Source organism: Benincasa hispida, chromosome 9 (assembly GCF_009727055.1).
Source record: "Benincasa hispida cultivar B227 chromosome 9, ASM972705v1, whole genome shotgun sequence".
In the NCBI taxonomy this organism is placed as follows: domain Eukaryota; kingdom Viridiplantae; phylum Streptophyta; class Magnoliopsida; order Cucurbitales; family Cucurbitaceae; genus Benincasa; species Benincasa hispida.
This window is the reverse complement of record NC_052357.1, coordinates 91,931,714-91,958,491: the sequence shown is the minus strand read 5'-3', so window position 1 is coordinate 91,958,491 and position 26,778 is coordinate 91,931,714. Positions and strand designations below refer to the sequence as shown.

General features: G+C 33.5%; 3 protein-coding genes across 8 annotated transcripts; 2 read left to right on the top strand and 1 right to left on the bottom strand.

Moving 5' to 3' along the window:
• The first annotated feature begins 716 nt into the window (after positions 1 to 716).
• On the top strand, positions 717 to 2,632 carry LOC120085265 (suppressor protein SRP40). Its single transcript, XM_039041168.1, has 3 exons — positions 717 to 1,079; positions 2,019 to 2,090; positions 2,225 to 2,632. Exons 1-3 carry the CDS (start codon positions 845 to 847, stop codon positions 2,518 to 2,520), a joined length of 603 nt encoding a protein of 200 aa, XP_038897096.1. The 5' UTR covers positions 717 to 844; the 3' UTR covers positions 2,521 to 2,632.
• A 680-nt stretch (positions 2,633 to 3,312) lies between these two features.
• Positions 3,313 to 5,745, bottom strand: LOC120085432 (cytochrome b561 domain-containing protein At4g18260-like). Of its 2 annotated transcripts, XM_039041394.1 has the most exons (5): positions 5,408 to 5,745; positions 5,110 to 5,271; positions 4,355 to 4,503; positions 3,617 to 3,950; positions 3,313 to 3,453 (listed from the first exon to the last, which is right to left on the bottom strand). In XM_039041394.1, exons 1-4 carry the CDS (start codon positions 5,561 to 5,563, stop codon positions 3,641 to 3,643), a joined length of 777 nt encoding a protein of 258 aa, XP_038897322.1. In that variant the 5' UTR covers positions 5,564 to 5,745; the 3' UTR covers positions 3,313 to 3,453; positions 3,617 to 3,640. The 2 variants fall into 2 exon arrangements, with proteins under 2 accessions (XP_038897322.1, XP_038897321.1); XM_039041393.1 differs by having other exon boundaries at positions 3,313 to 3,950.
• An 8,492-nt stretch (positions 5,746 to 14,237) lies between these two features.
• On the top strand, positions 14,238 to 26,431 carry LOC120085974 (protein VACUOLELESS1). 5 transcript variants are annotated; one of them, XM_039042334.1, is made up of 18 exons: positions 14,238 to 14,350; positions 14,456 to 14,687; positions 14,860 to 15,410; positions 15,486 to 15,700; positions 16,097 to 16,387; positions 17,730 to 17,869; positions 18,382 to 18,487; positions 18,575 to 18,667; positions 19,484 to 19,573; positions 19,659 to 19,772; positions 21,833 to 21,940; positions 22,079 to 22,152; positions 23,104 to 23,158; positions 23,979 to 24,160; positions 24,264 to 24,393; positions 24,551 to 24,653; positions 25,336 to 25,433; positions 25,997 to 26,431. In XM_039042334.1, the coding sequence occupies exons 3-18, from the start codon at positions 14,915 to 14,917 to the stop codon at positions 26,159 to 26,161; spliced, it is 2,460 nt and encodes an 819-aa protein (XP_038898262.1). In that variant the 5' UTR covers positions 14,238 to 14,350; positions 14,456 to 14,687; positions 14,860 to 14,914; the 3' UTR covers positions 26,162 to 26,431. The 5 variants fall into 5 exon arrangements, with proteins under 5 accessions (XP_038898262.1, XP_038898261.1, XP_038898260.1 ...); XM_039042333.1 differs by having other exon boundaries at positions 14,456 to 14,548; positions 14,872 to 15,700; XM_039042332.1 differs by having other exon boundaries at positions 14,456 to 14,548; positions 14,860 to 15,700.
• Positions 26,432 to 26,778: the final 347 nt, after the last annotated feature.

Here is a 26,778-nt window from a genome sequence, read left to right as displayed (position 1 = left end):
AAATTCGTAACAATTTAGTTCCTATTATAGAAATTATGTTAAGATTTAATGAAATTTCTTGAATAAATAAATTGATAAACCAATTAGAGACTTTATATTTTTATAAAATACAAAGTCTATACCATAAAATAATATTAATTAACATATAATTTTAAGGAATTTGTTACGTTAGTGACTAAATTAAACAGATTTGAAAGTACAATGACTAAATTCTTATTTATGGACTAAATTGTTATAAAATTGATGTATGTATCACTACTGTGCTAAAAAAAAGAAAAAAAGAAAAAAGAAAAAGAACTAAATTAAGTTTATCTATTTATACGGTTCATTACATTTTGGTGTGAATATGAATATATATTTCGTGTAAAATTACAATTTTGTCAATTAAATTTCTAATTTCTATAAGTGAGTCAATTTAAACTCTTAATTAAAGATTTTCTCGTAAAGATTATTTATTCATAAATTTTAATAATCTATTTTATTAGTTCAATATTTATAGAAGTTTATATGCAAGAATTAAATTTTTAATAATGAGTCTTTTTTCTTTTTAAGTACAATAGTGAGTCTAAATTGTTGAAAATATTACTCGTGGATGACCAATAAATCTGCCAATGAATTAATATAATTTTTTTTTGTCATTTTCTATCCAATATTTGTGATGAAGCTATTTTCGATCAAAATATAAAATTGAAGTGGCTATAAATGCACGATGGTAATTAAAAATTCGAAAACCCAACTGAAAAATTGAAAGAAAAAAAACACAGCCTCCAAAATCAAGTTCCCCTCCAAGTCCCAGTAATGGAGACCAGAAGCCATAGATTTCTCATTTGAAAACGATCAAATCATGGCTTCGAATTTCATTCTTGGATTTCATTACCCAAATCCACACTTTTCTTCTTCTTCTTCTTCTTCTTCTTCTTCTTCTTCTTCTTCTTCGTCTTCTTCAAATCTGCTGCAGAATAAATCGCCGCCTTTGAAGTTTCATTCTCGTTGTTCATCTTCTTCGAGAAAATTCGCCGTTTCTGAGGGCGCCGAGGGTAGAGTTAAAGATGAGGAACTTCTCATTTCATCTTCTTCTGGTATGCATTAATTCACTGCTTTTGATTCTTCAGTGCTTATTTTCTCGATTTGTTCTTTCTACTTTGTGTTCGTCTCTTTGCTGCTGCTTGTTTATTTGTTCCTTCAAAATTGTGAGTGCTTTGCTTATTGGTTCTGTAATCCTATGGTTTATATTCCTCTACAATTGAAGAATCCTATTTGTAAATCTGAACGATTAAGGCTTTAAATTCTTTTTCAGAATATATTATTAAGGGAATGGTCATTATGGACTCCTTTTTGATATGGAAGGGGATCCAATTCCAATCCAAGTGGCCTATCTATACAAATATAATGAAGTAATGAATAATGATCATATTGTCTTCCTTGGTTAAATACATTTCTAGTTTCTATGCTTTGACTAGCATGATTCCGTTTCCAATTTAGTTCCAATGCTTTTAGAAGTTTCATTATCATTCCTGTAATTTTAATATCCCAGGTAGATGTTCACCCTAAGATTTGAACCCATTCCTCAAAAGTTATTATCGTTCATATTATTTGAGTAAATGTTATCAAACATTTATTATTAGCAAAGGAATAGACAAACCCAATTAGTATTTGTGGTTTCCTTTGAAAAAGAATAACAAAGCTTCAATGTACAATATCCCTTGAGAAGGGACCATTGTCCTCCAAAACAACATTAGTCGTAGCAATTTTTATACTTCAATCAAAATGATCAACCGAAAGTTGTGCCTTCAATCAATGTTATGTAACACACTCTCACATAATCAAAACAATCAACTTGCTATATGGGGTTTCTGTTGTTCTTCTGTCTTCATATATATGGTCACCTTTAAGCAAATTGTATGAAACTAAGGTTAAAGAATGTTAAGTGTAGTTTAACATAGTTGTTTTAATTTAATTTTTTTATTTTTTACATAGTAATTAAAGATTATCATAATTTTATTTTTCCAACTGTATAGGATCGTCTTCTTCTGCACGCACACAACTTGATCTCTTGGAGCAACTCTCTTCTGGTAGCCAATTAGTTGATGGTGAGTGAGCTGACTCTTTGCTCTAAACAAGTAAACAAAATTGGAATGAGATAGAATGGCATGGCCTTCTTTCATTGAACTTGAAAGAGATGATTTCACTCGAACTTACTGAGATTTTTATGTTCTAATCTCAGGTTATGAAAGTGATGGCAGTTACCAGAAAATTACGATCCGTGATCAGCTTGCACAATTGTTCAGAGACAGAGATGATGATTTTAGCATTCCGTTGGGTAAGAACTTGAAGAAGGTTAGTGCCAAGTTTTTGACAATTTCTCAGAAGAGGAATATCAAAAGACAAGCATACCTGAATGAAGTATCTCAGAGGAACGATTCAGTTTTCTTTGCTACAGTTGGAGCATTTGTAATTTTGCCCCCTATTGTAATATTGGGAATTGCTATACTAACTGGTTATGTGCAACTTTTTCCATGATATACAGTCGATACATACATTGTATATAGAGAAGTGATTATCTCTTGATACTGAAGATTCATTGCCCCCCCTTAATCTTTATATGATTATATCACCTGAGTCCTTCTGAATATGGTAATTTTGTTCCTTCTCTGTTTTTAATTTTCTATTTCTAGTTCTATATTTAGGCCACTGCTTCATATATGATTTTACGATTTAAGAATAGAAAAATTCTGGAAATCTTACTTGTGGAACCTTTTGAAAATGTTTATTAACTTTTAATATTTAAAATTAGAATTTAATTTAGGATGAATTACAAGTTTAGTCCTTACACTTTGAGGTTTGCGTTTGTTTGGCCCTTGAATTTTCAAAAGCGTCTAAATAGGTCCTAAATTTTCAATTTTGTGTCATATGGGACTTTAACTTTTGTGTCTAATACATCCTTGAAAATTTGGAATATATTAAAATTTAATATCACTATCAGATATAAATTTGAATTTTATGTCTAATAAAACCCTAAACTTTTAATTTTGTGTTTAGTAGATCCATAGATTTTTAAAAAAATTATAAGTTCGGGGACTAAATTTGTCATTTTGAAAGTTCATGACTCATATAGATACAAATCTCAAAATTCATGGACTAAATTTGTAAATTGACTTTCAATCTAATTTATTTTATTTTGTACTATTATTCCAGAATAATAACATAGATTTGTTTTTCTTGATTTCCGAGGAGACAAGTGAAGAGTAATATAATAATGTTCTCTCTCTCCTTCTCCCTCTCAAACATAGTCTAGATAATGAAACTTCCAGATGCAAGTAACATTGCTTTTCTTTTCTGTTTCCCTGAGCCAGTTTGAAAATTATGATAGACTGTATTTTACATTCACTGTCTATCAGATGACAGTATCACATCTTTATTCTTCATAAAACTCTGTATCCATTATGTTAAAATCTGTAATAGAAAACAGAAAACCCACATTATCTTATCAGAAAACATCTCCTGCAAACCCAGATTTCATTTCTTACAAAATACCACTCTTTTCCTATACAAATCCCAAGAAGAATAGAGAAATGAGTAAGAAGAATGACAACAATATCATGTTAGTGAAAGCAACCTTTTGACAAGTCTATCTACTCCTTCAGCATGGATCAGTAGGCAGCTCCTTTTGCTTGTCATTTGGAAAGAGCACTTGATCAGTAGGTATTACCAAATCATTCCCCAAAATAACTCCTTGCTTTTGTATATACTCTAGTTTGTCTTGGAATAGGTAAAAGAATGAAATCAAAGAAATTTCAACAGTGAAAATGATAGTCCAAATTCGTATGCTTTGAGATGTTTTCTCATGGTAAGCAAATAATCCTGAGTATACATTGAAGATTCCTAGAAGAGATACTGCTGTGCCAAGCATCCAATGAACGAAAAACCATAGGCTTCTTGTTTTAGAGCCCCTACAAGATAGCAAGAAGAGTGGATTCAGAGTATAGAAGTCGAAATCGACCAATCTGTTTCCTCTCTCCTGAACTAAATCTGCTGCAGTTGATTTTGGAGTAAGGAAACTTTGTTTGTTTGTTTGGTTCTAAAATTACTTTTTGACAAATAATTCAGTAGAAACATGGTTGATGAATAGTTGTTCACAAAAGTTGTTTGTTGCTGAGTCTTTTCTTGGATGACCTATTTTTACAACAACCAATATCCTTCATCCTTCCAAAATTGCAGGCTCTCTTGTAGAATTACACAAACATTTAATCTTAGAAACAGTTTTGAATATAGAACAAGACACTGTGAAAACAATCTCTCAATAACTCTTTCTAAGGACCTAGTGCTTTATGTCTGATGAAATATGGAATTTTACCTCTTTGGCCTTACAATTCCAATCAATGCCTGTAACCAGATCATCCCATATAGGCCAATCCCTATCCTTTGGTGACTATTATTGAAAGCATTGTTGAATTTCTTGATAGACATGACTGCTCCTGCTGTGACTAGTAATACAGAGAGTATCTGTCGAACATAATCAAGTCAAGATAATATAATGGCTGTATTACTATTAACTTATTGTAGAATGGAAAATACTAGCTTTGTGATCAGTGAATCACAGTTGTTTATTAGACTGAGATTCATCAAAGTGGACCCCATCTATGTGGTTGAAGGATGATCAAAATCCTTCAACTGCCAGTACAAATTTTCATATCCTTTTGACTCTCCAGAGCTAAATCTCACCTAACTCCAATATTATAATCCATAAACGTGGTAGATTTCAACAATATGGATATTTGACTATGAGTTTCTAATTAGTTATGATGTAATGATGCCTGTCTTTTCTTTCGACACAAGTATTCATGTATAAGATATTCAGAATCAGGACCCTTATGGTTTCTCTTAAACCATCATTAAGCTCATAAAGTAGAGAAAAAAGTGGACTGTTTGCTTGTTTAATAAAAAGATAAAGTTAATTGGGTTAATGATGCTTCCCTGCAACTCTCTACATTTATTGTTTGTTTAGTTAAAAAGATTGTTCTTTATGTAAACAATAACCAAAAAAGCATTCATTTTAGTATTTGAGAGTATTGCTAGAGAAGATTGTGATGAACAAAGAGATGAACTTGCCTGTAGAATTGTATGAATGTAAAAATAAAATTTCAGCCTTCTTCCACATTGCTCCCTGTTAGACATTCTGATAATAAGTATCCCAACAGGCATAAGGAACCCCATTGAAGCCCATAGGAGAAAACCATGGAGTGTGATATCAAACAATAGGCTGGAACTCATCTGTTGCCATTATAACCAATAATCAATTTTAGCTATGCATTCTAAACCACTCTTCTTTTCTTCTCAATAGGAAACTTTTTTCTGCATTGATATTTCTTTCAAATTTCAAGACATGTAAAAAAGAAGAAGAGAGAACCTGTTGGCTGTTGTCTTTCTTGCTTGTAGGAAAGTCTTCATTTTTGTTGGGCTGTTGGGATGAGCTGACTGGTTGAAATGTGAGAAGAAGGAGGAGAAAAAGTATTGAACTTGCAGGGATGGAGAAAGTAAAAGCTTTCTTCTGCAAAAATAGCATTGTTTATTTGGTTCTGATGAAACAAACACCGAGCACAATGCAGAAGCCACTCTTGTAGGCTGCTTACTTTGTTGCTATGGATTTCACAAGCGATCTTGAAAGCTTTTGTAGCAATGAGGAAATAGGAAAAAGTTGAACAATGTCAGACGAGGACCACTAAAGGTAGTGATCAATAATGCCTAAAGAGGACACTGGACTGAGATACTTGATTTTTCTCAAGAAATACTACTCCATCTCTCTCTTTCTTAAATCTGACCCAAAAACTTAAGCGAATAGGTGAAGGTAAATTTAAAATTACATCATCTAACATTTTCTCTTATTTGTAAGCTTGACATATGCAGAAGACCCAACAAATAAAAATCAATACTAATTGGAGAGGAAATAACATGGCAAGGGTTTGAACACAGGGCTTTCTGAACTATCTGCTCAGATAACATGTTAAATCACCATTGACCTAAAAGCTTAATCTGATTGGTGAAGGTAAATTTAATATTCTATCATCTAATACACTCTTTGTTCCCGAACCCCTTTGAGATTACTATACATACTCCCTCTGAAACAGCTTCTCTACCCCCAAATATACAGAAGATCCATTTTGACAAGAGGATCCAAAGTTTGAAGTTTGATCTTCAATGATTTTCCTTGACTTTAAGAAAAGGTGTCATTAGTCATATACATATTCTTTTGTTTCTCATTTTCTCATATGATCTAGAAAGCAAAAGAAAAAGTGGGAAATATTTGAAGTTGGTCATACCCTAAACATTTTTTAGTATGGAATTTTCAAGGTGGGGGGTATGGGTAGTAAGTATACTATAGACAAAATTTTCAACCATGTGGGGTTCACTGAAATTTTATATCATTTTATGGGGTGTGAAATGAAGAATGAAGTGGAATTTTACAGCAAAATAGTTGCAAACTTTCAAAATAATAGAAGAATTTTGGGGCAGAATATGAAAGTGGGTTGCTAGTGGATACTGCTCAGAACATTATCTTTTGTTGTCCACTGTGGTCTCTTGTGTACACATACGCCACAGTCGCCCCACACACACACATTCAAGAAATTTGTTTGTTTCCATTTAACAGAACATTCACGGGTATAGTGCTATATTGTCACTGAACTAATTGCTCTTTATTTATCAATGGAATCTCTTCCAATCTTACATCATCTTCATAGTCACAATTCTTTCAGTCATTCTGCTGTTATTTAACCATAAATTACTGCTTCCTTCCTACTTTTTTAGGCTATAGTTGAATTGACATATATGTAGTTAACGCAATATAAACGATTATAGATAGATAAACTTAAACTTGTTTGGGGTAGAGGTTGTGTCATGTAGCCAAATGAACAAATGTCATGCAACGTTAAATCACCACCAAACCCAATTTTCTTTTTTTTTCCTTTTTTTGAATATATGATGACCAAACCTACACAAAGCCACAAAACCGAACCTCCTCAGAAATAGTAGAGGAAAAACCAATCAGGCAACCTAATAGAATCTCTACCAACTTCTCCAAAGAAGGAAGAAGAGAGATTTATAGAACTAGCACCAAAGTTACCATAAGCCACCACTGCATGAGGAAGACAATGTGCCATCCCATTCGGTCTTCAAGTACCCTGCGAAAGACACAACCCAAGCAGCCTCAAACAAGGAGATAATCTCCTCCACGGAGTTATTCAGTTCAAATAAATCACAGTCCATAAGGTTAACGACATTATTAAGCTCAAGATTGTTAGATTCTAAGGGGGGAGACAGACATGAACTCGATTAGGAAAAGCAAACATGCTCTTTATCATAACAAGGGTTTCAAGGTTCTTAATGGCCCACTTATCCGCCACTTTCTCACAATCCGTAAAAGATTGAGCTGATGGGTTATGGTAAACTTCATTGTATCGCACTCCTCCCACTGGTAGAAGTTGATAGAAGATCAACAGGGAAAATCAATATTAATTGGGAAAGTAAACATAATAGGAATTAGCACAACCACACATGACTAGTTACTCTGATACCATATTAAATCATTACTGAACTTAAAAGCTTAAGCTAATATGTTATGATAAATTTAACTAAATCAAATACTTAACATAATCTTAATCTTCATTGTTCACCCATCAAATAAATGGATGTTTGCCGCTAGTCCTTGCTTCTAGTTGGATTTTTACCAACTTGAACCAAATTTCACATCCCAAAAAGAAAAGTTGAAAAAAGTTGCTCTAGGAAAAGTTGTTCTATAGGCTACACTACCCTGAATTTAGTTTTAGTAGATGGTGAAAGTTAGAAGTTTAGCAATTAGCACCCATAAATCAGTAAAAGTAGATAGGAAAAAGCATATTTACTTTGCAAAGTTGATTATAGATTCAATTGTTAATTATGATTAATGTATAATTTTTCTACTCACAGACCAAAAAAGAAGCATGAAAATCTAAAAGGGTGAGTTTGGTGGGTAAGGAAAAAGTTGGATCCATCCAAATTATCTATTACTGTTGGTTGATAATTCTTTTTCACAAGATATATTGTTAACAATTATTGCCTTTGAACCCGTGATTATAGTTGCTAATACAGGTAATTAAAATTAACTAGTTTGAATCATTCAACAAAGCATACACTAAAAAAGAAAATTGGGCCTCGTTTGATAACCATTTTGTTTTTTGTTCTTGTTTTTTAAAATTAAGTCTACGAACACTAATTCCACCTCCAAATTTCTTCTTTTGTTATCGACTTTTCACCAATGGTTCAAAAAACAAGCCACATTTTGAGAACTAAAAAAGTAGTTTTCGAAAAGTAGTTTTTGTTTTTGGAGTTTGGTTAAAAATTCAACCATTATACTTAAAAAAGATACAAATCATTATAAAAATATAGATAAAATAGGCTTTGTAGATAAAATAGGTTTAATTTTCAAAAACAGCAACAAAAAACCAGATTGATTATCAAATGAGATCCAAGTGATTTTACTTTCATCGATCCTGATTATAATTTCATAATGTATGGTTGAGAGAATTCTTAATGAATATGTAATCCAAATGGTAAAATACAAATATCTTAGGATAAGTTTAGTTTTATTTTATTATTATTATTTATTATTATTATTTATTATTATTATTATTACTATTTTGTGTGGTTCAAATTTTAGAGAGAAAGACAGAGAGGACAAGTTTACTTTTTATCAGGATGTTTTCCAACAATGTTCATTTATTAGCTAATAAGTATGCAAAGTTTTGACTCAATATTATTCCACATGTTAAACTATAAGTTTAATCCTAAAGTTTTGTTTGTTAATCATTTAGATTTTTTACTTTTGAAAATTGTCCATGTTTCACACAATTTCTTAGATCCTGCTTAATAAATATTTGTTTTTCATTCTTGATTTTTGAAAATTAAACTTATAAACACTACTTTCACCTTTAATTTTCTTCATTTGTTATCTACTTTTTACTAGTTGTTTAAAAAATCAAGCTAAATTTTGAAAACTAAAAAATGTAGCTTTTAGAAACTTATTTATATTTTTTTTATTTTGACTAAGAATTCAACCATTGTACTTGAGAAAGATGCAAATCATTGTAAGAAATTATGAGGAAATAGACTTAATTTTCAAAAATCAAAACCAAAAAACGAAATGGTTGCCAAACGGAACCTTAATTGGTTGAACTTGCTCCACAAAGTCCAGGAAACATTGATTTGGTTGATTTAGAGGGAACCCGGATGGATCGACCTCTTATCCTTCCGTTCGGGGCTTTCGTCTTTTTTCCTTTCCGGTTGGTCCTCCTTTGGCTTGTCCATAGAAGGTGCAAGCATCCCGGTCGTTGTAGAGTAAATCGGATTTCCAGCTCTATAAGGGTGAACCAGAACGGTGCCCGCCTCCTTCTCAGACGTGTCCTTGACAACTTGGCAGTTGTTCGGTCTTCGCTTTTAGGGGCAAAAGTGCTTGGTCGCTGGGGTTTCTTTTTCCTCAACCAAAACAAAAAAGGTTGTTTATGTTAGCTTGGTCTAGCAACTTGACTCATGCTGATATGAGACTAGAGATGCAGAAGTATCATATTACAGATAAAATAATAGGGATCTTCGAGAATCGAGCTATTGCAGTAGTAAAGTAATCACACAAGGAGAGTGGAGACCCTTTTCACGTGGGACTCATAACAAAAGATGCTCAAAGCATACGACCATGAAAAACTTAGGACAAGATTCCCAGAGCGAGAGGAGAGGATGAGGGATGTGAAATTCCACAAAAGGTGAGCCAAAGACCTCTTTCCGTAAATTTAAAAAGAAGGGAATAATAGTTCGACCCTAGCGCAAGCACCTCGTATAGATCACTCGTGTTATACTCAATTGGTGTAGTAGATAGAAAAGAGCGATAGAAAGTAAGGGGGAGGCACCTCTTTACCTACTTATGCACTCATAGCACATGATCAAATTGGGGCAGATCCAATTCATTGAAAAATGCAAAATCGACCATTTTAACCAGGAAAAAAAAACTAGAAAAGAGGAAGGAGTTGCAGTTTCTTGCCTTAGACTCGACCCAGTAGCGAGCTTTCAATGGGCGTTACACACTATGTGCCTCTTTCTTCCCCCCAGAGGAAAAAAATCCTTCCCTTTTTTGGCCCATTGTGCCCCCTTTGAGTTGGCCACGAGGCAACAGCCTCTGAAGTCCCACACCATTGCAGCTAGAGGGGTCTTGCCCATCGGCCTACTTTGCCAAGAGGTGGGGTAGGAGCGCAACGACTTAGCCCAAACCAACTTAGATGAAGTTGCAAGGCGTATGAAGGGAGCGACGACAAGGCACCCTTGGGAAGAGATCTTCGACTGTCGAAAGTCTGGTGGGTATACCGTGTTCTTCAATGTTGAGATCTGGTGCCACGAACCAATCCTCTCTGAGATTGGATGAGTATTCTCTTCTAAAACTAATGAAATTGATTTCAATCTCTACAGTTATGTCTCCTGCAGGATTTCATATTGAGCTCCATACGCTATCGGGATAGGATGACTCTTACTACCTCTCCCCCTATAAGAATCGCACGTGCGAGTTCCCCCGCATACGATTCAAGTAATGAAGGCCCTTTCCTTCTTGCTTGGTAAGCGTTTCGCTTTAACCAAGCTTACAGCTAGCCTATCGACATCAGACAAGCTTCGACCGCGACTGCTTGTCGCTTTTGGCCGCCTTATTTCGTCATCCGAGATCCAAGTCAGCACCGACAAAGATCTCTTTCTTCTTCATGGTCGGGCCGGCTTGAAAGCAAGCTACATGTCACCTATCTCACCCCATTTTCTTCTTATTAGTAAGATAAGCAGCATGAAGAAAGAGATCACTGGAATATAGCACAAGATGGAATATATATATTATTTTTATAAAAATTTTTTTGTTTTTGAATTTTTGCTAAGAAAGATGCAAATTATTATAAGAAATTGAGAGAAAATAGATTCAATTTACAAAAAAAAAATTTTAAAAAAATAAAAAAAACAAAATTGTTACCAAAAGGGGTTTTTGTTTTCAAATTTTGGCATGGATCTTGAAAATACTCCTAAAACATAAATGACAAACATAGAAATCAACCGATGAAAATGAGTTTTTATGCTTAATTTTAAAAACCAAAAACTAAAAATCAAATGGTTACCAAAGGAAGCCTAAACTTTGACGGTTGAATTTATTTGGTCCTTGAACTTTCAAAAGTATTTAATAAATCTAACTTTTAATTTTGTGTCTAATAGGTCCTTAACAAGTTCAACATTTTTAAAAATTAATTGATTTATGAGATATAAATTTAAATTTGATGTCTAATGAATGTATTTACTTTCAATTTTGTGTCCACTACATAGATCTGTGAATTTAAAAAATTTGAAAGCTCAAAGATCCATGTAATTTGAAATATTTAGGAACTAAATAGATACAAACATTAAAGTTGAAGATTAAATTTATAGTTCGGCTTATTAACGGCTTATAAAATAAACTAATATGGATGGTACTTGATGTTTATAGTTAATTTTTGGTTAAAGTTGCAACTTCAATAAACTAGTCTTTTATACCAACTTTTTAACTCTTAATTTGAATTTTAAAATAATATTTTTAAGGGGTGTATTCAAATAAAAAAACGAATCGAACTTATTTTCAAATATAGCAAAAAGTCACTATTTATCTTTGATAGACCATGGTGGATATCTATATGTGTCGGTGAGATTTCTATCACAGTCTATCATTGATAGACGTGACGTTAGTCATATTTGAAAATATTTTCAATAATTTTACTATTTAAAATAATTATTCATTTTTTAATATTTAAGCAAAATTTTAAAGCTACTTTCTTTTTATTGTGTTAAATATTTTTAAAATATTCCTAAAAATGTATTACAGATCAAAGAAATTGCAAACTAACAAACTTTTATGGAAACAATTATATAATGGTGATGAGAGTACATCATAATTAGAATGGGAGATTAAATAATTTAAACAATTAGCATATGGCTGATTGGCAAAATTTGAGTTTGAAGTTTAATCAAGTGGTTTTTGTAATTAGAGAGATAAAGAGATTAGTGATTGGCACCATCTAACTAATTAGAACCCCTCTCTCTGTCTTTTTAAAAAAGATAACAAAAAATACTTGATTGAATATAATGCCTTGCCAATCATCATTGCTCTCTCTCTCTTTATGTCAACCTCACATATTAAGATTATTAGTTCATTTTTGTTATAATTTTAAATTGGGTCCCATAATCTAATTTTTAATTCCATTAAATTACATACTTAATTTTCAACTATCAAATTTGTAATTAAGAGATTTACAATTGGTGAATAGATTCAAACTTTTAATTTTATATTTAATAAATCCTTAAAATTTAAAAATATATCGTTAGTTCCTAAATTTTTAATTTTTTGTGTCTAATAAAATTTAAAATATATATTTATATATATATAAGTTTCTAACATATTCAATTTTAAATTTAAACTTAACTAATAAATTAAAAATATAAAATGATTTTTTTTCGATAGGACTCTAATTTTTCAATCTTGTTTTCAGTAGATTTGTAAATTATAAAAAATGTTGATTATGTCAAGAAAATATTAGACACAAATTGAAAGCTTAAAAGTTTATTATATATTTTTTTAGAATTGAAAGACAAAATATACCTAAGTTTAAAAGTTTATTGACATTCTTCCTAGTGTCATAGCAAATGAAAAGAGATTGTAGCAAACATCCAAGATGACATTTAATCATCAAGCTGCCCACAAAAACTACCTTTTGAGTTGTTCTAGCTAGCTTTTAGAAAGAGGTGACATAAGAATACATACATTTTGGAAAGAGAGTCATAGAGAGAAGGAATATTTCTTTTTTTTTTCTTTTTTTTTTTTTTAAATTTTAAGTTCAATGAATTCAAATTTCCAAAATTTACAACTTTTAAGCGATAGAATATATTTTAACTAGTTGAATATTCTCTAAATGACTTTTTAAATGCTCAAGTGTTTAGAAAATTATTTCAAACACGTCTTAGGATTCTTGATTATATATATAGACAAAATTTGGTAAGGAGAACTCACATAACCCTCTTATGCCACTTACAATGAATTTATATTTTGGAGGAAAATGTTACCGATAAAACAATCAGAATAATCTATGGGCGCCAGATAGAGGCCTACCAAGGATAGTAGTTGTACTCTATATATATTAGGTAAACCTAAAGTTTCCTTCGTCCTTTTACAAATAAAACTCCAGAAAACTAAATTGGCCTACACATGGATGTCAGATAAGGGTCTACTTGAATATGCTCCAAAGAGTGGGGCAAGTTGGCCTCAGCCTCTGAGATTGATAGGCTTGAGGCAAGCCAATCGCTTTGCTCTCTCTTCATTGGCATCTCTCAAGCCTATTTTCTACTTATCTTAGTTCCATTTAGGATGGGACAACTTTCATAATTTTACCATAATATTTGATTCGTAGATCCAAAAATACCTATAATATTTCTACTAGATAATTGCTCTCCTTATTCGCTCTACTTTGACGGTGAGAAGCATACAAGAATATATTTTTTTTGGGAGGAAATGATATAAGAGGTAGGGGAAAAGACATAAAAGTACATTTTGGAGAAAGATCAAGAGAGATCATAGCATAAGAACAAATGTTGAATTTTGGCCATCCTTAAGGCTGACCAATTAATTTCATCTCTTCCGCTCATTTTTTATCATATATCTTTTGAATTTGAATTTAAAGTTTTTTTAAAAAAAAAGGAAAAGGAGAAAAAATACAGAAAATAGAGATAAAGGAAGTTATAATTGTGTTATTGTTCATTATGAAGTAAAAGAAAAAGTTGGTGCAAATGATTCAACATAACATCACATTGATATTTTACCTAAGTTCTTATGATTAAATTAATGACTTAGGAATAAAATTTAATACCAAAATAACCCTCCAACACAAGATGATGAAGAACTTTATGGTACTGATTAAGTTGATTGTCAAATGTTCTTAAGTGAATTTTGGTATTTTATAATTATGAAAAATTCTCATTTACATATAAAAAGTTTGAAAAGTTTGAAATGGGCCCATTTTTGTACTTTTCAAATTGGGCTATCTTTTTTGTTTATGGGCCTATGCCAAAGTTAAGCCCAATGGTTTAAGCCCAGATGAGGCTGTAAATGGGGTTTTTGGGCCTTATTAACTGCCCAACCTCAATATTATCCATCTTCAAAAAGCCCAATCTCGGCCCATATCATATAATTTGGAGTTTGACAGGTCTCTCGGTCCCGTTCATCTGCCGTCGCCATTGAACGGAATTCCATCGCCGATTTTGAGGTGCGCGATCTGAGGAGGTAGGTTTTGTTGATAATTGAATTTTCAGACTCATACGATCAGCTTGAACGGAACCTCAATCTATTTCGCCAACCTCCTGAATTTTTCTCTGTTCGTGTTCGCAGTTTTTCCGATACAGCAATTTATCTTTGGATATACGAGTTGCTGTTTGGAATTGGTGATTCATTCTGTGATTTCATATGCGTATTGGATGCAAGGTGAATTTCCGAGCTGATTCGTTTTGTAGCTTGTTAGTATCTGGAATTGCTAGTTTATCGGCAATTTGCAGAGAAATACTGTCAGTGATATGTATGTCATGTAAATGCTTGTGAATTACACGGAGGTCGCTTAATACAGGTAAATTAAGTTCGTTTGTTGGCAATTTTCACACATCTCATTGCTATAAATTTCAAATTTCGGATCGTTATGAGTAATTGTTAGATGATATAATTAAATTTGCCTAAACTACTAGTTTAAGCTTTTCGGTCAATTGGTGATTTAAGAGTGATGTGAATTATCGTTCGTCTAGTTCGTTTCACAGAGGGCTGAAATCTTGCAAATTCTCTTACCATAATCGCTCTCTCATGGCCAACGTATCGGTTGCTGCGGAATGGCAGCTCCTCCACAATCGGTACTACCGCAAGCCGGAGCTTTATCCTATGAGATGGAAGCACATTGACCTTGGCCGGAACAAGGTCGCTTGTGCTCCTTTCGGTGGTCCCATCGCCATTATTCGCGATGACTCGAAGATCGTTCAGCTCTATGCTGAATCTGCCCTCAGGAAGCTACGAATCTTCAACTGTGCTGGTATTCAGCTGGCAGAGACCATTTGGCGGAACCCTGGGGGACGGTTGATTGGAATGTCGTGGACCGATGATCAAACTCTTGTCTGTGTGGTGCAGGATGGCACTGTGTACCGCTACAACATTCATGCTGAGCTTCTGGAGCCAAACTTTTCGATGGGTAAGGAGTGTTTCGAGCAGAATGTAGTGGAATGTGTATTTTGGGGGAATGGAGTTGTGTGCATAACCGAGGCCAACCAGATTTTTTGCATCTCGGATTTCAAGAATCCGAAATCATGTAAGCTTTCAGACCCGGGAATTGAGGATTTGCCACATTGTATGGTGGTAATTGAGCCTCAATACACCATGTCAGGGAATGTGGAGGTCTTGCTCGGAGTTGGGGAGGCTTGTGTGATAGCGGTTGAGGAAGATGGAGTGCAGCGCCTCGGTGAGGGTGTGCTGGATGGGCCACTGCAGAGGATGGCCGTCTCCTTAGATGGAAAGTGGTTGGCAGCATTTACTCACGACGGGAGACTTTTGGTCTTGACTTCAGACTTGCAGAAAACCATTCTGGATCGTGAGTGTGAGGTTAGCAATGTGTTTTTGCAACTTGAGATTGTTTTTACGAAATGGATAAAAGTTATGCAAGATGCCAGTCCTAGTCTACTTTTTTCGTTGTACTTGCATAATAACAATTGTTCACTTTAATAGATGATTCGATGTTCGGGTTTAGATTTTCTTTAGATTATCCTTTCATTTGATGTTAAGATGATTCATTATTTCATCCTCTTCCCCATTTTCCCTGCATGAAAAGCTAGGTGGACTAGGACAATTAGTTTACTCAGTTTACAAGCATCCATTCATTGGGCAATTTTCTGAAGTTCTCCTCCCTATGTTATTGCCATCTAGTTATCATTTGTTTTCTTGAATGGGTTGTACTTGGATCATGATTAATCATGTTTGTTTCTTGTTTTCTTGCTGCAGTCAGCTCTTCCTCCACAGCAGTTAGCTTGGTGTGGAATGGACAGCGTACTTCTTTATTGGGATGATATGCTTTTGATGATGGGTCCAGATGGAGATCCTGTTCGTTACCTCTATGATGAACCAGTCGTTCTTATCCCTGAGTGCGATGGGGTGAGGATATTATCTAATACGAGTATGGAATTTCTTCAAAGGGTGCCCGACTCCACAGTAACAATCTTCCGGATTGGAAGTACCTCTCCAGCAGCTCTTCTGTATGATGCTTTGGATCATTTTGACAGGCGTAGTGCAAAGGTATTGTTAATTTCTCCCTTTCTTGTGGAAACATGTAGCATTAACCAAGCTCTTGAGGAGAGTCATCTCTTCGGAGACATCCACTGAGGAGAGTCTGCTGGCAGAATTGAACCAAAAGATCATCTTTTAGTACTTTCTTTTTTTGTTTAAAATATCATTTTGGTCTCTGTACTTTGGACTCATTCCATTGTTTAAAATATCATTTTGGTCTCTGTACTTTGGACTCATTCCATTTTAGTCATTGTGTCATTGTACTTCTAAATGTCCAAATATAGTCCAGATACTTCCAATAAATCCTAAAATCAGTTATCATTCTTAGTTTGAAATTAATTTTGATTGAACTTTGATACAATAATAATGATAATAATAAATTTCATTCTAGAAAAGACACAATGCGAAGTGTAAGGACTAAATTTCTACTTTCCAAAGACTAAATAGAACAAGTTTCAAATACATTGACCATTTGCCATATTTATAGCACTGATAATTGTAGTCTTATTGGTGCTTATTGAAATAATTTTCCATTTGTGTTGTTTGTAAATGATAAGAAAACAAATAAAGAGGGTATGCTTTGTAATTCTCCATGTTGGCTTTTGGAATTTTAGGTCTTTGCTTCTGTGGGCTTTCATTAATAATATATATATTTTTATTGTATTACAAGTTTAATTCATGAACTTTCAAGTTTGTGTCTAATAGGTCCATGAACTTAAAAGAATTATTTAATAGGTTCTTAAACTTGGTTTCTTATATAGGTTTATAAGGGGGAGCCATTTGGTGTGCTGTAATGAAGGGATGCGAAATATGTTTATAAACCTACATTACTACACGTACAATAAATAAAATAACATATTTTATGTCCAGATGTTGGCATCCTACATGTACAATAAATTGATATAGATATGAATCACATTTTACCAATTTTGAGGCATCCTATTTCTAGGCTTCACATTCCTCTTCAGGTATGATATGCCCTCATTTTTTAGGATAGAGCTACTTGAAAGAAAAAAATCAGTGGCTTTATATTTATTATTTATTTTTCTGAAATAGAGGACCACATTGAAAGGTTTCGGTATATGAGCTCGGTGTTGCATGTTTTACAATGGTATTTTCAGTTTTAATTTATGAGCTACTCGCTTGTAGCTGGGCATGCTTGCAAATTCATATTCTTGTTGATATATTAGCACCTACAGTGGCAAACTGGCAATCCTTCTTGTGGTCTTGTTTTCTGGATGCCCATGTTAATTTTTTTTTCTTTCAAGGTATTAGTACCTATAAAATATCGTGAAATATTTTCCATGAGTTATTATTCACCTTATTTAATTTTGAATACTATGTTTTCCAGGCAGATGAGAACTTAAGACTAATACGTCCATCATTACATGAGGCTGTTGAAGCATGCGTAGATGCTGCTGGCCATGAATTTGATATTTCTCGGCAGCAGACCCTGCTAAGAGCTGCCAGTTATGGCCAAGCCTTTTGCAGGTAAGTTATTATAGTGTTACATTTTAATTCTTTTTTTCCTGATGTTTCTTCTTATTTTCTTTATAATTGAAATGAGAGGTGGCAGCCATTTTTATTTATTATTTGGTAATAACACGACTGAGTGGACAGCTTGTTTAAGAATTAAGTATGCTGATTGTGTTCCTTTTCAAAAAAAAAAGAGAGAGAGAGAGAAAAGGATAAGTATGCTGATTCCTCTAAACAAATACAAGCCTACTTGTAACTTGGGGTTGCAACACCTGTCCTATTTAACCTGATCATCGTTTGGGACATTGTTGGCTGTACGCCATGTAGTTATGTTAGAACTAGAAGTGCTCTTTCTAAGCTTTTCATTATTATTGTCTACCTTTTTTATTTATGTCAACTGATGTGACTCTGTTGGCTAGGTTTTGGGAGGATGTGTTATCCTTAACCTTTAACATAAAAAATTTAAAGATTTTTAATGTTATCTCTGATTTTGCTCTCCCATAATGATATCCAGTTGGCTTTGGCAGCAATTTTAATCGTGAACGAATACAAGAGATGTGCAGATTATTGCGAGTTTTAAATGCTGTTCGTAGCCCAGAGATTGGCATCCCTCTCAGTGTACAACAGTTTAAGGTCCTCTATTATTGCCGATAAAAGTTTCCAGTTCCTCGAACTACAACGAATCTTCATATTAATACTAGATAAACTTGTTCCTGTCAGCTTCTTACACCATCTGTTTTGATTGCTCGTTTGATCAATGCCCACCAACACTTGCTTGCATTACGGGTTTCTGAGTACCTTGGCATGAGTCAGGTATATATAATCCTATAATCCATGGATCGAACCATATGGGGGATTTTTCTTTTCGCTTGTATTTTTGCTAAGCGCCTCTAGCTGTGAAAGTATAAGGAACTAGGAAGTAATCCCTGGTTTTATAAAATTTATTCTTATAGTACTCTTTTTATGTAGAAACTATTTTATTCATTTTAAAATGACATGCTAAATTGAATCGTTTCCTTTTTCTTACAATAATAATAAATATGAAATTTGAAAATAAAGATAAAAGTATAGCCAGAATTGTTTTCATTTAAGAAGCAGGGTTCTATTCAAAATTTCATCTCACAAATGTCTAGAAAGAAAAATCTTTGGAATGAAGAATTGGACGATTGTTGGGAAGCTAACTTCCTTTTCATGGTTAACCCCTCTGACGGAAAAGAAGGTTCTTTGAGATTTCGACTTTTAATCAAATGTTGCCTGTCGATAAAAGATATTTAAGTCTAAAGTTAGATGCGATGACTCATAAAGAAGAAAATAAATGTGTACTTTGAGAGGATTCACAATTCCAGGAAGTATAGGAAACATAACCTAACAATACTGAGGTTATTTTGCCTCTCTTTTGGCTGTTCCTCACGTATTGATGATTGTCAGCTTGGTGTTAGTAGCGTTGGTAGAACTTTGAGGTTGTTACAGCGGGAAAAAGCTGTCATTCTCACTCAACTCGATCTCATGTCTCTCTCAGTGATCCAATTCAACTGAAATTTAAAGCACTAAATGCTCGGAATATTTCTACCCATTTTTGCTTGTTGCCTATGTTCTCGACAAGATCCATATATCTTTCATCTTATACAGGAAGTGGTGATAATGCACTGGGCATGTTCAAAGATAACAGCTTCATCAAATGTTCCTGATGCCACCCTTCTTGAAGTTCTACTTGATAAGGTTTATATTTTTCAAATATCTATTATTGAGACTCTGTTTTAATTACCGTGTAATGACATCTGAAATGAACTCTTGTGAAATTCAGCTGAAGTTGTGCAAAGGTATATCATATGCCGCAGTTGCTGGTCATGCAGATAAAATTGGTCGCAGGAAATTAGCTGCTATGCTTGTTGATCATGAACCACGTTCCTCCAAACAGGTTTTTATTTCTTTATATCTCATTTCTTATTCTTGGTTTCTGTTATTTCTGGGCTTAAGAAGCGTATAGATCAAGAAAAGATATAAGAATGTACAGCAGTAGAGACAAGGACTAGCCATCCCAACCTTAAACCAAAGAAGGCTAAAGGGACTGCAAAAGCTCTCCAATTTGCTTCTTTTTCTTCCTAGTGGCGAAGGTTCAAAACATTGAAATACTCAAAAGAAAATTGTTCAAACTTTCCAAATTCTCATATTGTTTATTCGAATCAATTCATTTGATATATCTCAAAGTCCCTCTACCCCGGACCTCTGAGCCTAGAATGTAGGATCGGTATGGCAATCCTAGAGGGGGTGAATAGGGTTTATTTAACTTAATAAAAACTCTTTATTAATGTGGGCCCAATTAAATAAACTAACAGACTTTTTGCTAACAAGTAATTTAAACAATAATTTCATGCAAAATAATTCAACTCAAAATATTACTTTAAAGTATCCAAATTGGTTATCTTAACAAGATTGATAATGGATGTAGAAATTCAAGAATAACCAATCGAGATAATCCAATATGAACAATTAATTTCAAGAACAAAAATTGCAATTGATTTCAAGTAAAAATATAATAACAAATTAATTGCAAAATTAAAGAGGAGAGGGATAGAGAAATTGACACCAAGAATTTTATAGTGGTTCGGCACAACCGGCCTACATCCACTTTCCAAGCTCCTCTTGGGTATGTCACTACGAACTTGACTTTTTCCACAGCTTAGAGTCGAACCGCTACAACGTTCTTTTTCCGGGAGCAAGAACGAACCCAATCCTTTCCACGGTTGAGAATCAAAACGTTGTAACAACTCTTTTTCCGGGATCAAGAGCAACCCTTACAAAATGTTTGTAAAAATAAATGGAACAATTACAACTCTCTCAATAGAGTGGATTTACAAGTTGTAGCACTCAATGAATCAATCCTCACAACATAAAATATCTCTCCTAAGAAGATGAAAAGAAGAAAATTAAAACTTAGAAAGAGAGCAACAATAGTGGCTTAATGAGTTATGGAGGATTGAAAATGATAAAAATTGTTATATTAATTTAGAGAAGATGTGTTTAAATAGAGAAGAAAAATTGTTGAAAACCACATTTAATTAGGGCCATTGGATCTTGGAAAAGAAAAATCAATGGTGAAGATTTTGAACCCAACTAGCCGTTAGACACAAACAAAAAAAATATAATAATATATATATTTTAAAATCCAACAAAAAACACATGGTCACCATGTGTCCAAAAATAGCTGTTAGACACAAACATAAAATAATTCATTCTCTTTTTAAAACCAATCTAAAGATCAAAAGATCACCATGTGTCACTATTCCATTGCTTCAAGTGGCACCTTTCAATTGGTTCACTTTGAAGAGAAAACTTCTGATAGAAAAAGCTTGTTTTGCCTATATCTTCTTCGTTTGAGCTCCGATTTGGACGATTCAAATTGCGTTGGAATTGTTGTTCCGAGTTCTACGCAATAGACACTTCAAAACACTTAAATTGTCAATAAATAAAAGCAAGTTTGTATCATCAAAATATTAATAAATTAATTAATTTGAGATTAAGGAGCAAAAGGCCAACATGGATGAAAAAGTTCTTTCCTTTTTAAATGAGTGAGTATTCTTCCATCATCAGAGCATTGAACCTTCTTCACCTCAGGGTCCCAGAAAACCTCATTGCTGGGATTATCCTCCCCAAAGGAAGTCCAAAATATCCCTAGAGCCATTTACTAACCAAGCTAGATAGAGATTCTCCATCTTCCCTTCTGTGCATTCGGTACTAGCCGTCTAGCTTTTGAGGATTTGTTTTCGAACCGTAAGACTGGCTCGATGAGGTTGAGGATTTTTAAAATAGACATGATTAGTTTCCACTTTCCATTCTTGTTGAGATGTTATCATATCCTTTGAATGTATATTGATAAATTTTTGTAGTACTATGGAACCGTAGATGAAAGAAATAAATCACTATGATGAAAATATTTATCATGTAAGCTTGTTGCCTTTTTTCTATGTGTCCATTTAGGTACCTCTCTTGTTAAGCATAGGAGAAGAAGACACAGCCTTAATCAAAGCAACTGAAAGTGGCGATTCTGATCTTGTTTATCTTGTTCTGTTTCATATCTGGCAAAAGGTAGTTCAATAATACCTAATAGATACACAATTTCTTATCATGTGTCTGCACGTTGGATGTTGCTAGGATATGCATAACAAGAAGCGCTAAGTGATATATACAACTTTTGATTAACATACATAATTGGCTTTGATGCAGAGGCAACCATTGGAGTTCTTTGGAATGATACAAGCCAGAATTCAGGCACGGGACTTATTTATTACTTATGCCCGGTATGCATAAAATATTTCTATTCCTCCAGTAACAAATTTGATGCCAAAAACATAGTATTTTATTCAGACTGCACATTCTTCATTTAATACTTTGTGATTAATTCTGCCTCTATTTAATCTGGGTGAGTTTCTCTTTGTTTTTACTCTATCTTTTAGATTGAGGATTTATCTTCCTCCACTATGGCCTATACTTAAGTTTTGATGTAAACTCTATCTTCCATTTACAAAAACATAAAATGAAATAGAAAGTTGATGGGCACTGCAAATCGATGGTCTAACTCATTTAACATAACAGTAACAATAATGTGATATCTGGGGAGGTGAGAAACAACAACAGCAACATTGTAAGTGAATTTGGTCTGGATCCCTACAGTTAGACCAATGAGAACCAACCATCGGTATTCTGATATGAACTGCTTACAAATTATTAGCAAATTAACAGCTTATGTAAGCTGCACTTAAGATATCATTTCTTTTCCTCGTATGCTAACACTAAACTATCATTTCTTAATGAAAGTTGTTGTTTGTATCAAAGAAAAAAATATATATCATTCCTCTTCCTCGTTGGCTAACACTAATGTGTTGAAGGACCATTTATTTACATCTATTGTAATTGTTTTGGGTTTCATTACAAACTTGTCTGGTATCAGAAGGAAAATAAACTGAATATAATATTTTCAGACTGCTCACAGTGCTGGTAGATGTGCATAATAAAAAAAATAATAATTGATGCAGCTGCTGACTACAACCATTATGAATGTCATATTCTAGATCTACGAATTTTTTACGTTTATTTAGTTGGTTGCTGCTTATAAATGGAATAGCTTAATGGGGGTATAGGCACATGCTTCATCTCTTGTTTGGTTCTTGAGCTCGTTTCTTGGTTTGAAATGCATTTCTATAAGGACATGTCCTTTTTATTTGCTTGACTGACTATGTTACTTCCTTCAGGTGCTATAAGCATGAATTCCTAAAGGACTTTTTCCTATCAACTGGACAACTTGATGTACGTCCACGCTTTCAATATTTGATTGCATCTTTCTTTTTCACACATCTCACTGGTTGGTTCTTTTATATGGATTAAAAAATGTATGTTGTGTGATTGTATCTTCAGCATCCATCCTGTAAAGGCCAGACTAGCCGCGCACCATCCCCCCGCGCCGCCCCACCCCCACGCCCCCCATTCTGGCTTCCCCCATGAGTGAAATCCATTATGCGAGCACTTTCATCCTTCTTAGACATCCAGGTTGAGTTTGGCCAGTATTCAATGGGTGATACAAGGCTCCGGCCGTATTCAAGCATCGGGCCACCATTTCATTCACTACCACCCCCTTATTCCCTAATTGTGTCCTGTGAGGCTTTTGGTAAATTCCATTGGTTTGGATTTGGGTTGATGTCATCTGCTTAAATTGCATTGTACTCAGTCTATCAGTTTATTTGGGACAAAAAGTTTCTTAGTTTCTTTATAGGCCAAAAAGAGTGCAGAAAATTATCTTTTAGGATCTCATCAGCCATGTTGATCCCCCAGGATTACTAAACCAAGGACCAAAATAGACAACATCCTTAGTCCTGAGTTGTGAGATGAACGAAAATGGACTCGATGGAAAATCCCCAAGTCTTTTACAAATCCAAAATCTCCTACCCTCATTCTGGTTTATTTTTTTTTCTTTACCACTCAAGAGGCGACTTTGAACAGATAAGACAGTTAAGATCATACTTAATTTTTCATTACATAATCTTTCTGGGATTCTGATGTCCATTCTCCTATTATCTATCTCGTTAGACATATGTTCATGAATCATGACACAATTTATCTATTTCTAAAGGAGGTAGCTTTTCTTCTGTGGAAAGAGTCATGGGAGCTTGGGAAAAATCCGATGGCTAGCAAGGGATCTCCACTCCATAGTCCACGCACAAAACTTATTGAGAAGGCCCACAGTCTTTTTGCAGAGACCAAGGAACACATGTTTGAGTCTAAAGCTGCTGAAGAGCATGCAAGATTGTTGAAGTTAGTGTAAATTTGGTCATTTTGTTTGTTTGTGAATATTTTTTTCCCTTTAAAATGGCAGGAAGACGAACAATACTGAATAATTATCTGATCTTTTTTGTAGAATACAACATGAGCTGGAGGTGAGTACAAAGCAGGCCATTTTTGTTGATTCAAGTATTAACGATACAATTCGAACATGTATTGTGTTGGGAAATCATCGAGCTGCTCTAAAAGTTAAAACAGAATTTAAGGTGTGTTAACTTCTCTTTACTGTTTCCTTAAGTTTAAGAAATAAGAAACTATGTGGGAAAAAGAAATTGTAGTAACAAGAGGTTCACCATGCATGGAAATCTTAGATAACTCCTTCGTGTTTTAACTCCCAACTCTAATTTTCATCTTATGCCTTAGGTTTCTGAGAAAAGATGGTATTGGCTTAAAGTTTTTGCTTTGGCTACCACAAGAGATTGGGTTGCATTGGAGACATTCTCGAAGGAGAAAAGGCCACCAATTGGTAAATTTCCTATTATTGGACCATTATCTTTTCTGCCACCTATCTAGGATTTAATATTTTACAAGTTTTCTTGACACTCAAATGTTGTAGGATCAGGCGGATTGGCCTAGACACTCATGGATATCCCAAAAAAAAGTCCTTTCATTGAGAAATTAAACGTATTTCCATGCTACTTTTTCTATCTAGATATTGAAAATGAGATGCAAACCATTTCTAAGATTGATTTAACGTCTTTTATTTTGAGAAATGTTTTAGAAAGCACTCACGTACAAAATTGCCTCCATGTGCAAGGAGCAAGACAGGTGTTCTCCCTTGTTTTGTTAGATTAAAAATATTATATAAAAAGTTGGTTTTCTCTAATTTGCCACCTAATTTCATATTAAAAAATTCTACTTATATAATGAAAGGTTTTGTCCATCTCAATGAAAATATTACTAGCTCTTGTGTGGAGTGACACTGGCATCTTGGCATGCACTTATTGCTGTTATTCACCCTCATTTCAATCATGTTCGTTACAGAGCAGCGACTTGACCTTAGTTCACGATTCATTTGTTACCTTTATTGCCAACAATAATTTCCTTAAATGTTTATTTTTATTTTCAATATAAGGGACAAAACAATTAGAATTAGAATATTCAATTAACCATTTATCATAATCTCGCTCTCGTTTTTCTTTTAACAGGTTACAAACCTTTCGTGGAGGCTTGCATTGAAGCAGATGAAAAGGTTGAAACACTGAAATATATTCCCAAACTTGCAGATCCACGAGAAAGAGCAGAGGTAGTGTAACTTTCTAACCCATGCTTTTTCTTTGATTATTATTATTTATTTTTTTAAGAGTTAAACCACACGTGGGATTGGGGACTCGAACTTTCGGTTGAGGATGTAAATATTCAATTAGGCTTCACTTTGTTTTGCCTGTATTGCTAGCTAGTAGTCTCATGAAGTACTTAGTTGATGCCGTAAGGAAAATGGGGATTTACAAGCTTGTCAAAGATTAATGCCTCATTTGATAACTATTTACTTTTCGATTTTTGGTTTTTAGAATTGTACTTATTTTCTTTCAACTTCTCTAACATGATTTTCATCTCTCCTAAACATTTGTATTATTAACCAAATTACAAACTACTTTTCCATTTTTTTCCTAAAAAAAACTTAAGCTTGTTTTTTATAACACTCCAAAAGGTAAATAAAAGTGGAAGTATTGTTTATTAGCATAATTTTCAAAAAGAAAATTTAAAAACTGAACCTAAAATTTTAGCATTAGTTCATAAAATTTTGAAGTACTTTAAAAGCAGATTATCTTATTGAATAAAGTATACTGAAATCAATTCCGTTTACAGGCCTATGCTCGGATTGGCATGGCGAAGGAAGCAGCCGATGCTGCTTCACAGGCAAAGGATGGAGAATTACTAGGTCGATTAAAATTAACATTTGCACAAAATTCAGCAGCTTCATCAATTTTCGATACTCTTCGAGATCGGTTGTCCTTCCCAGGGGTTTCGTAGTCTAATCAGGCTTTAACTTTCTTTCCTCTACAATCTTATTTGATTTCCCTTCTAATCTTACTGCTGTTTTTTTGTGTGTAATATATATATATATATTGTTGGTGTATATTGTCTTCAAATATCTCACTGAATTTGAGCTTTGCTTTCCCTCCTAAGCTTCTGATGCTGTTTTCTTTTTCTTTTTCTTTTTTTGATGTAATATCTATCTATAATTGGTGTTATATGGATTGATTATGCTGAAATGCCTCATTGAATTGGACCTTTGTATTATTTGACTCTTACTGACAATTCTTCTTTCTAGACTGTTTTTAATTAATTTGAAAAACAAAAAATTGAAAACAATAGATTCAATTATAAAACACATTGTATTTCATATTACTTTTTTTTTTTAAGTGTTTGTAAACTAACTATTTGTTTTCATCTCCATTAGCATTTTTTACATTATAATTTTTGTTTAATTGTTCTTTTATAATATTAAACAATCTTTAGGATATTATGTAACACGTTTGAATTTTAACAAAAATAAAATGAATTTGTTTTATCAAATTATTTCTCTTTAATGTAATTTTACATTTAAAATTTTTTAATTTAAAATCTTAATATATTGAATTATTAAC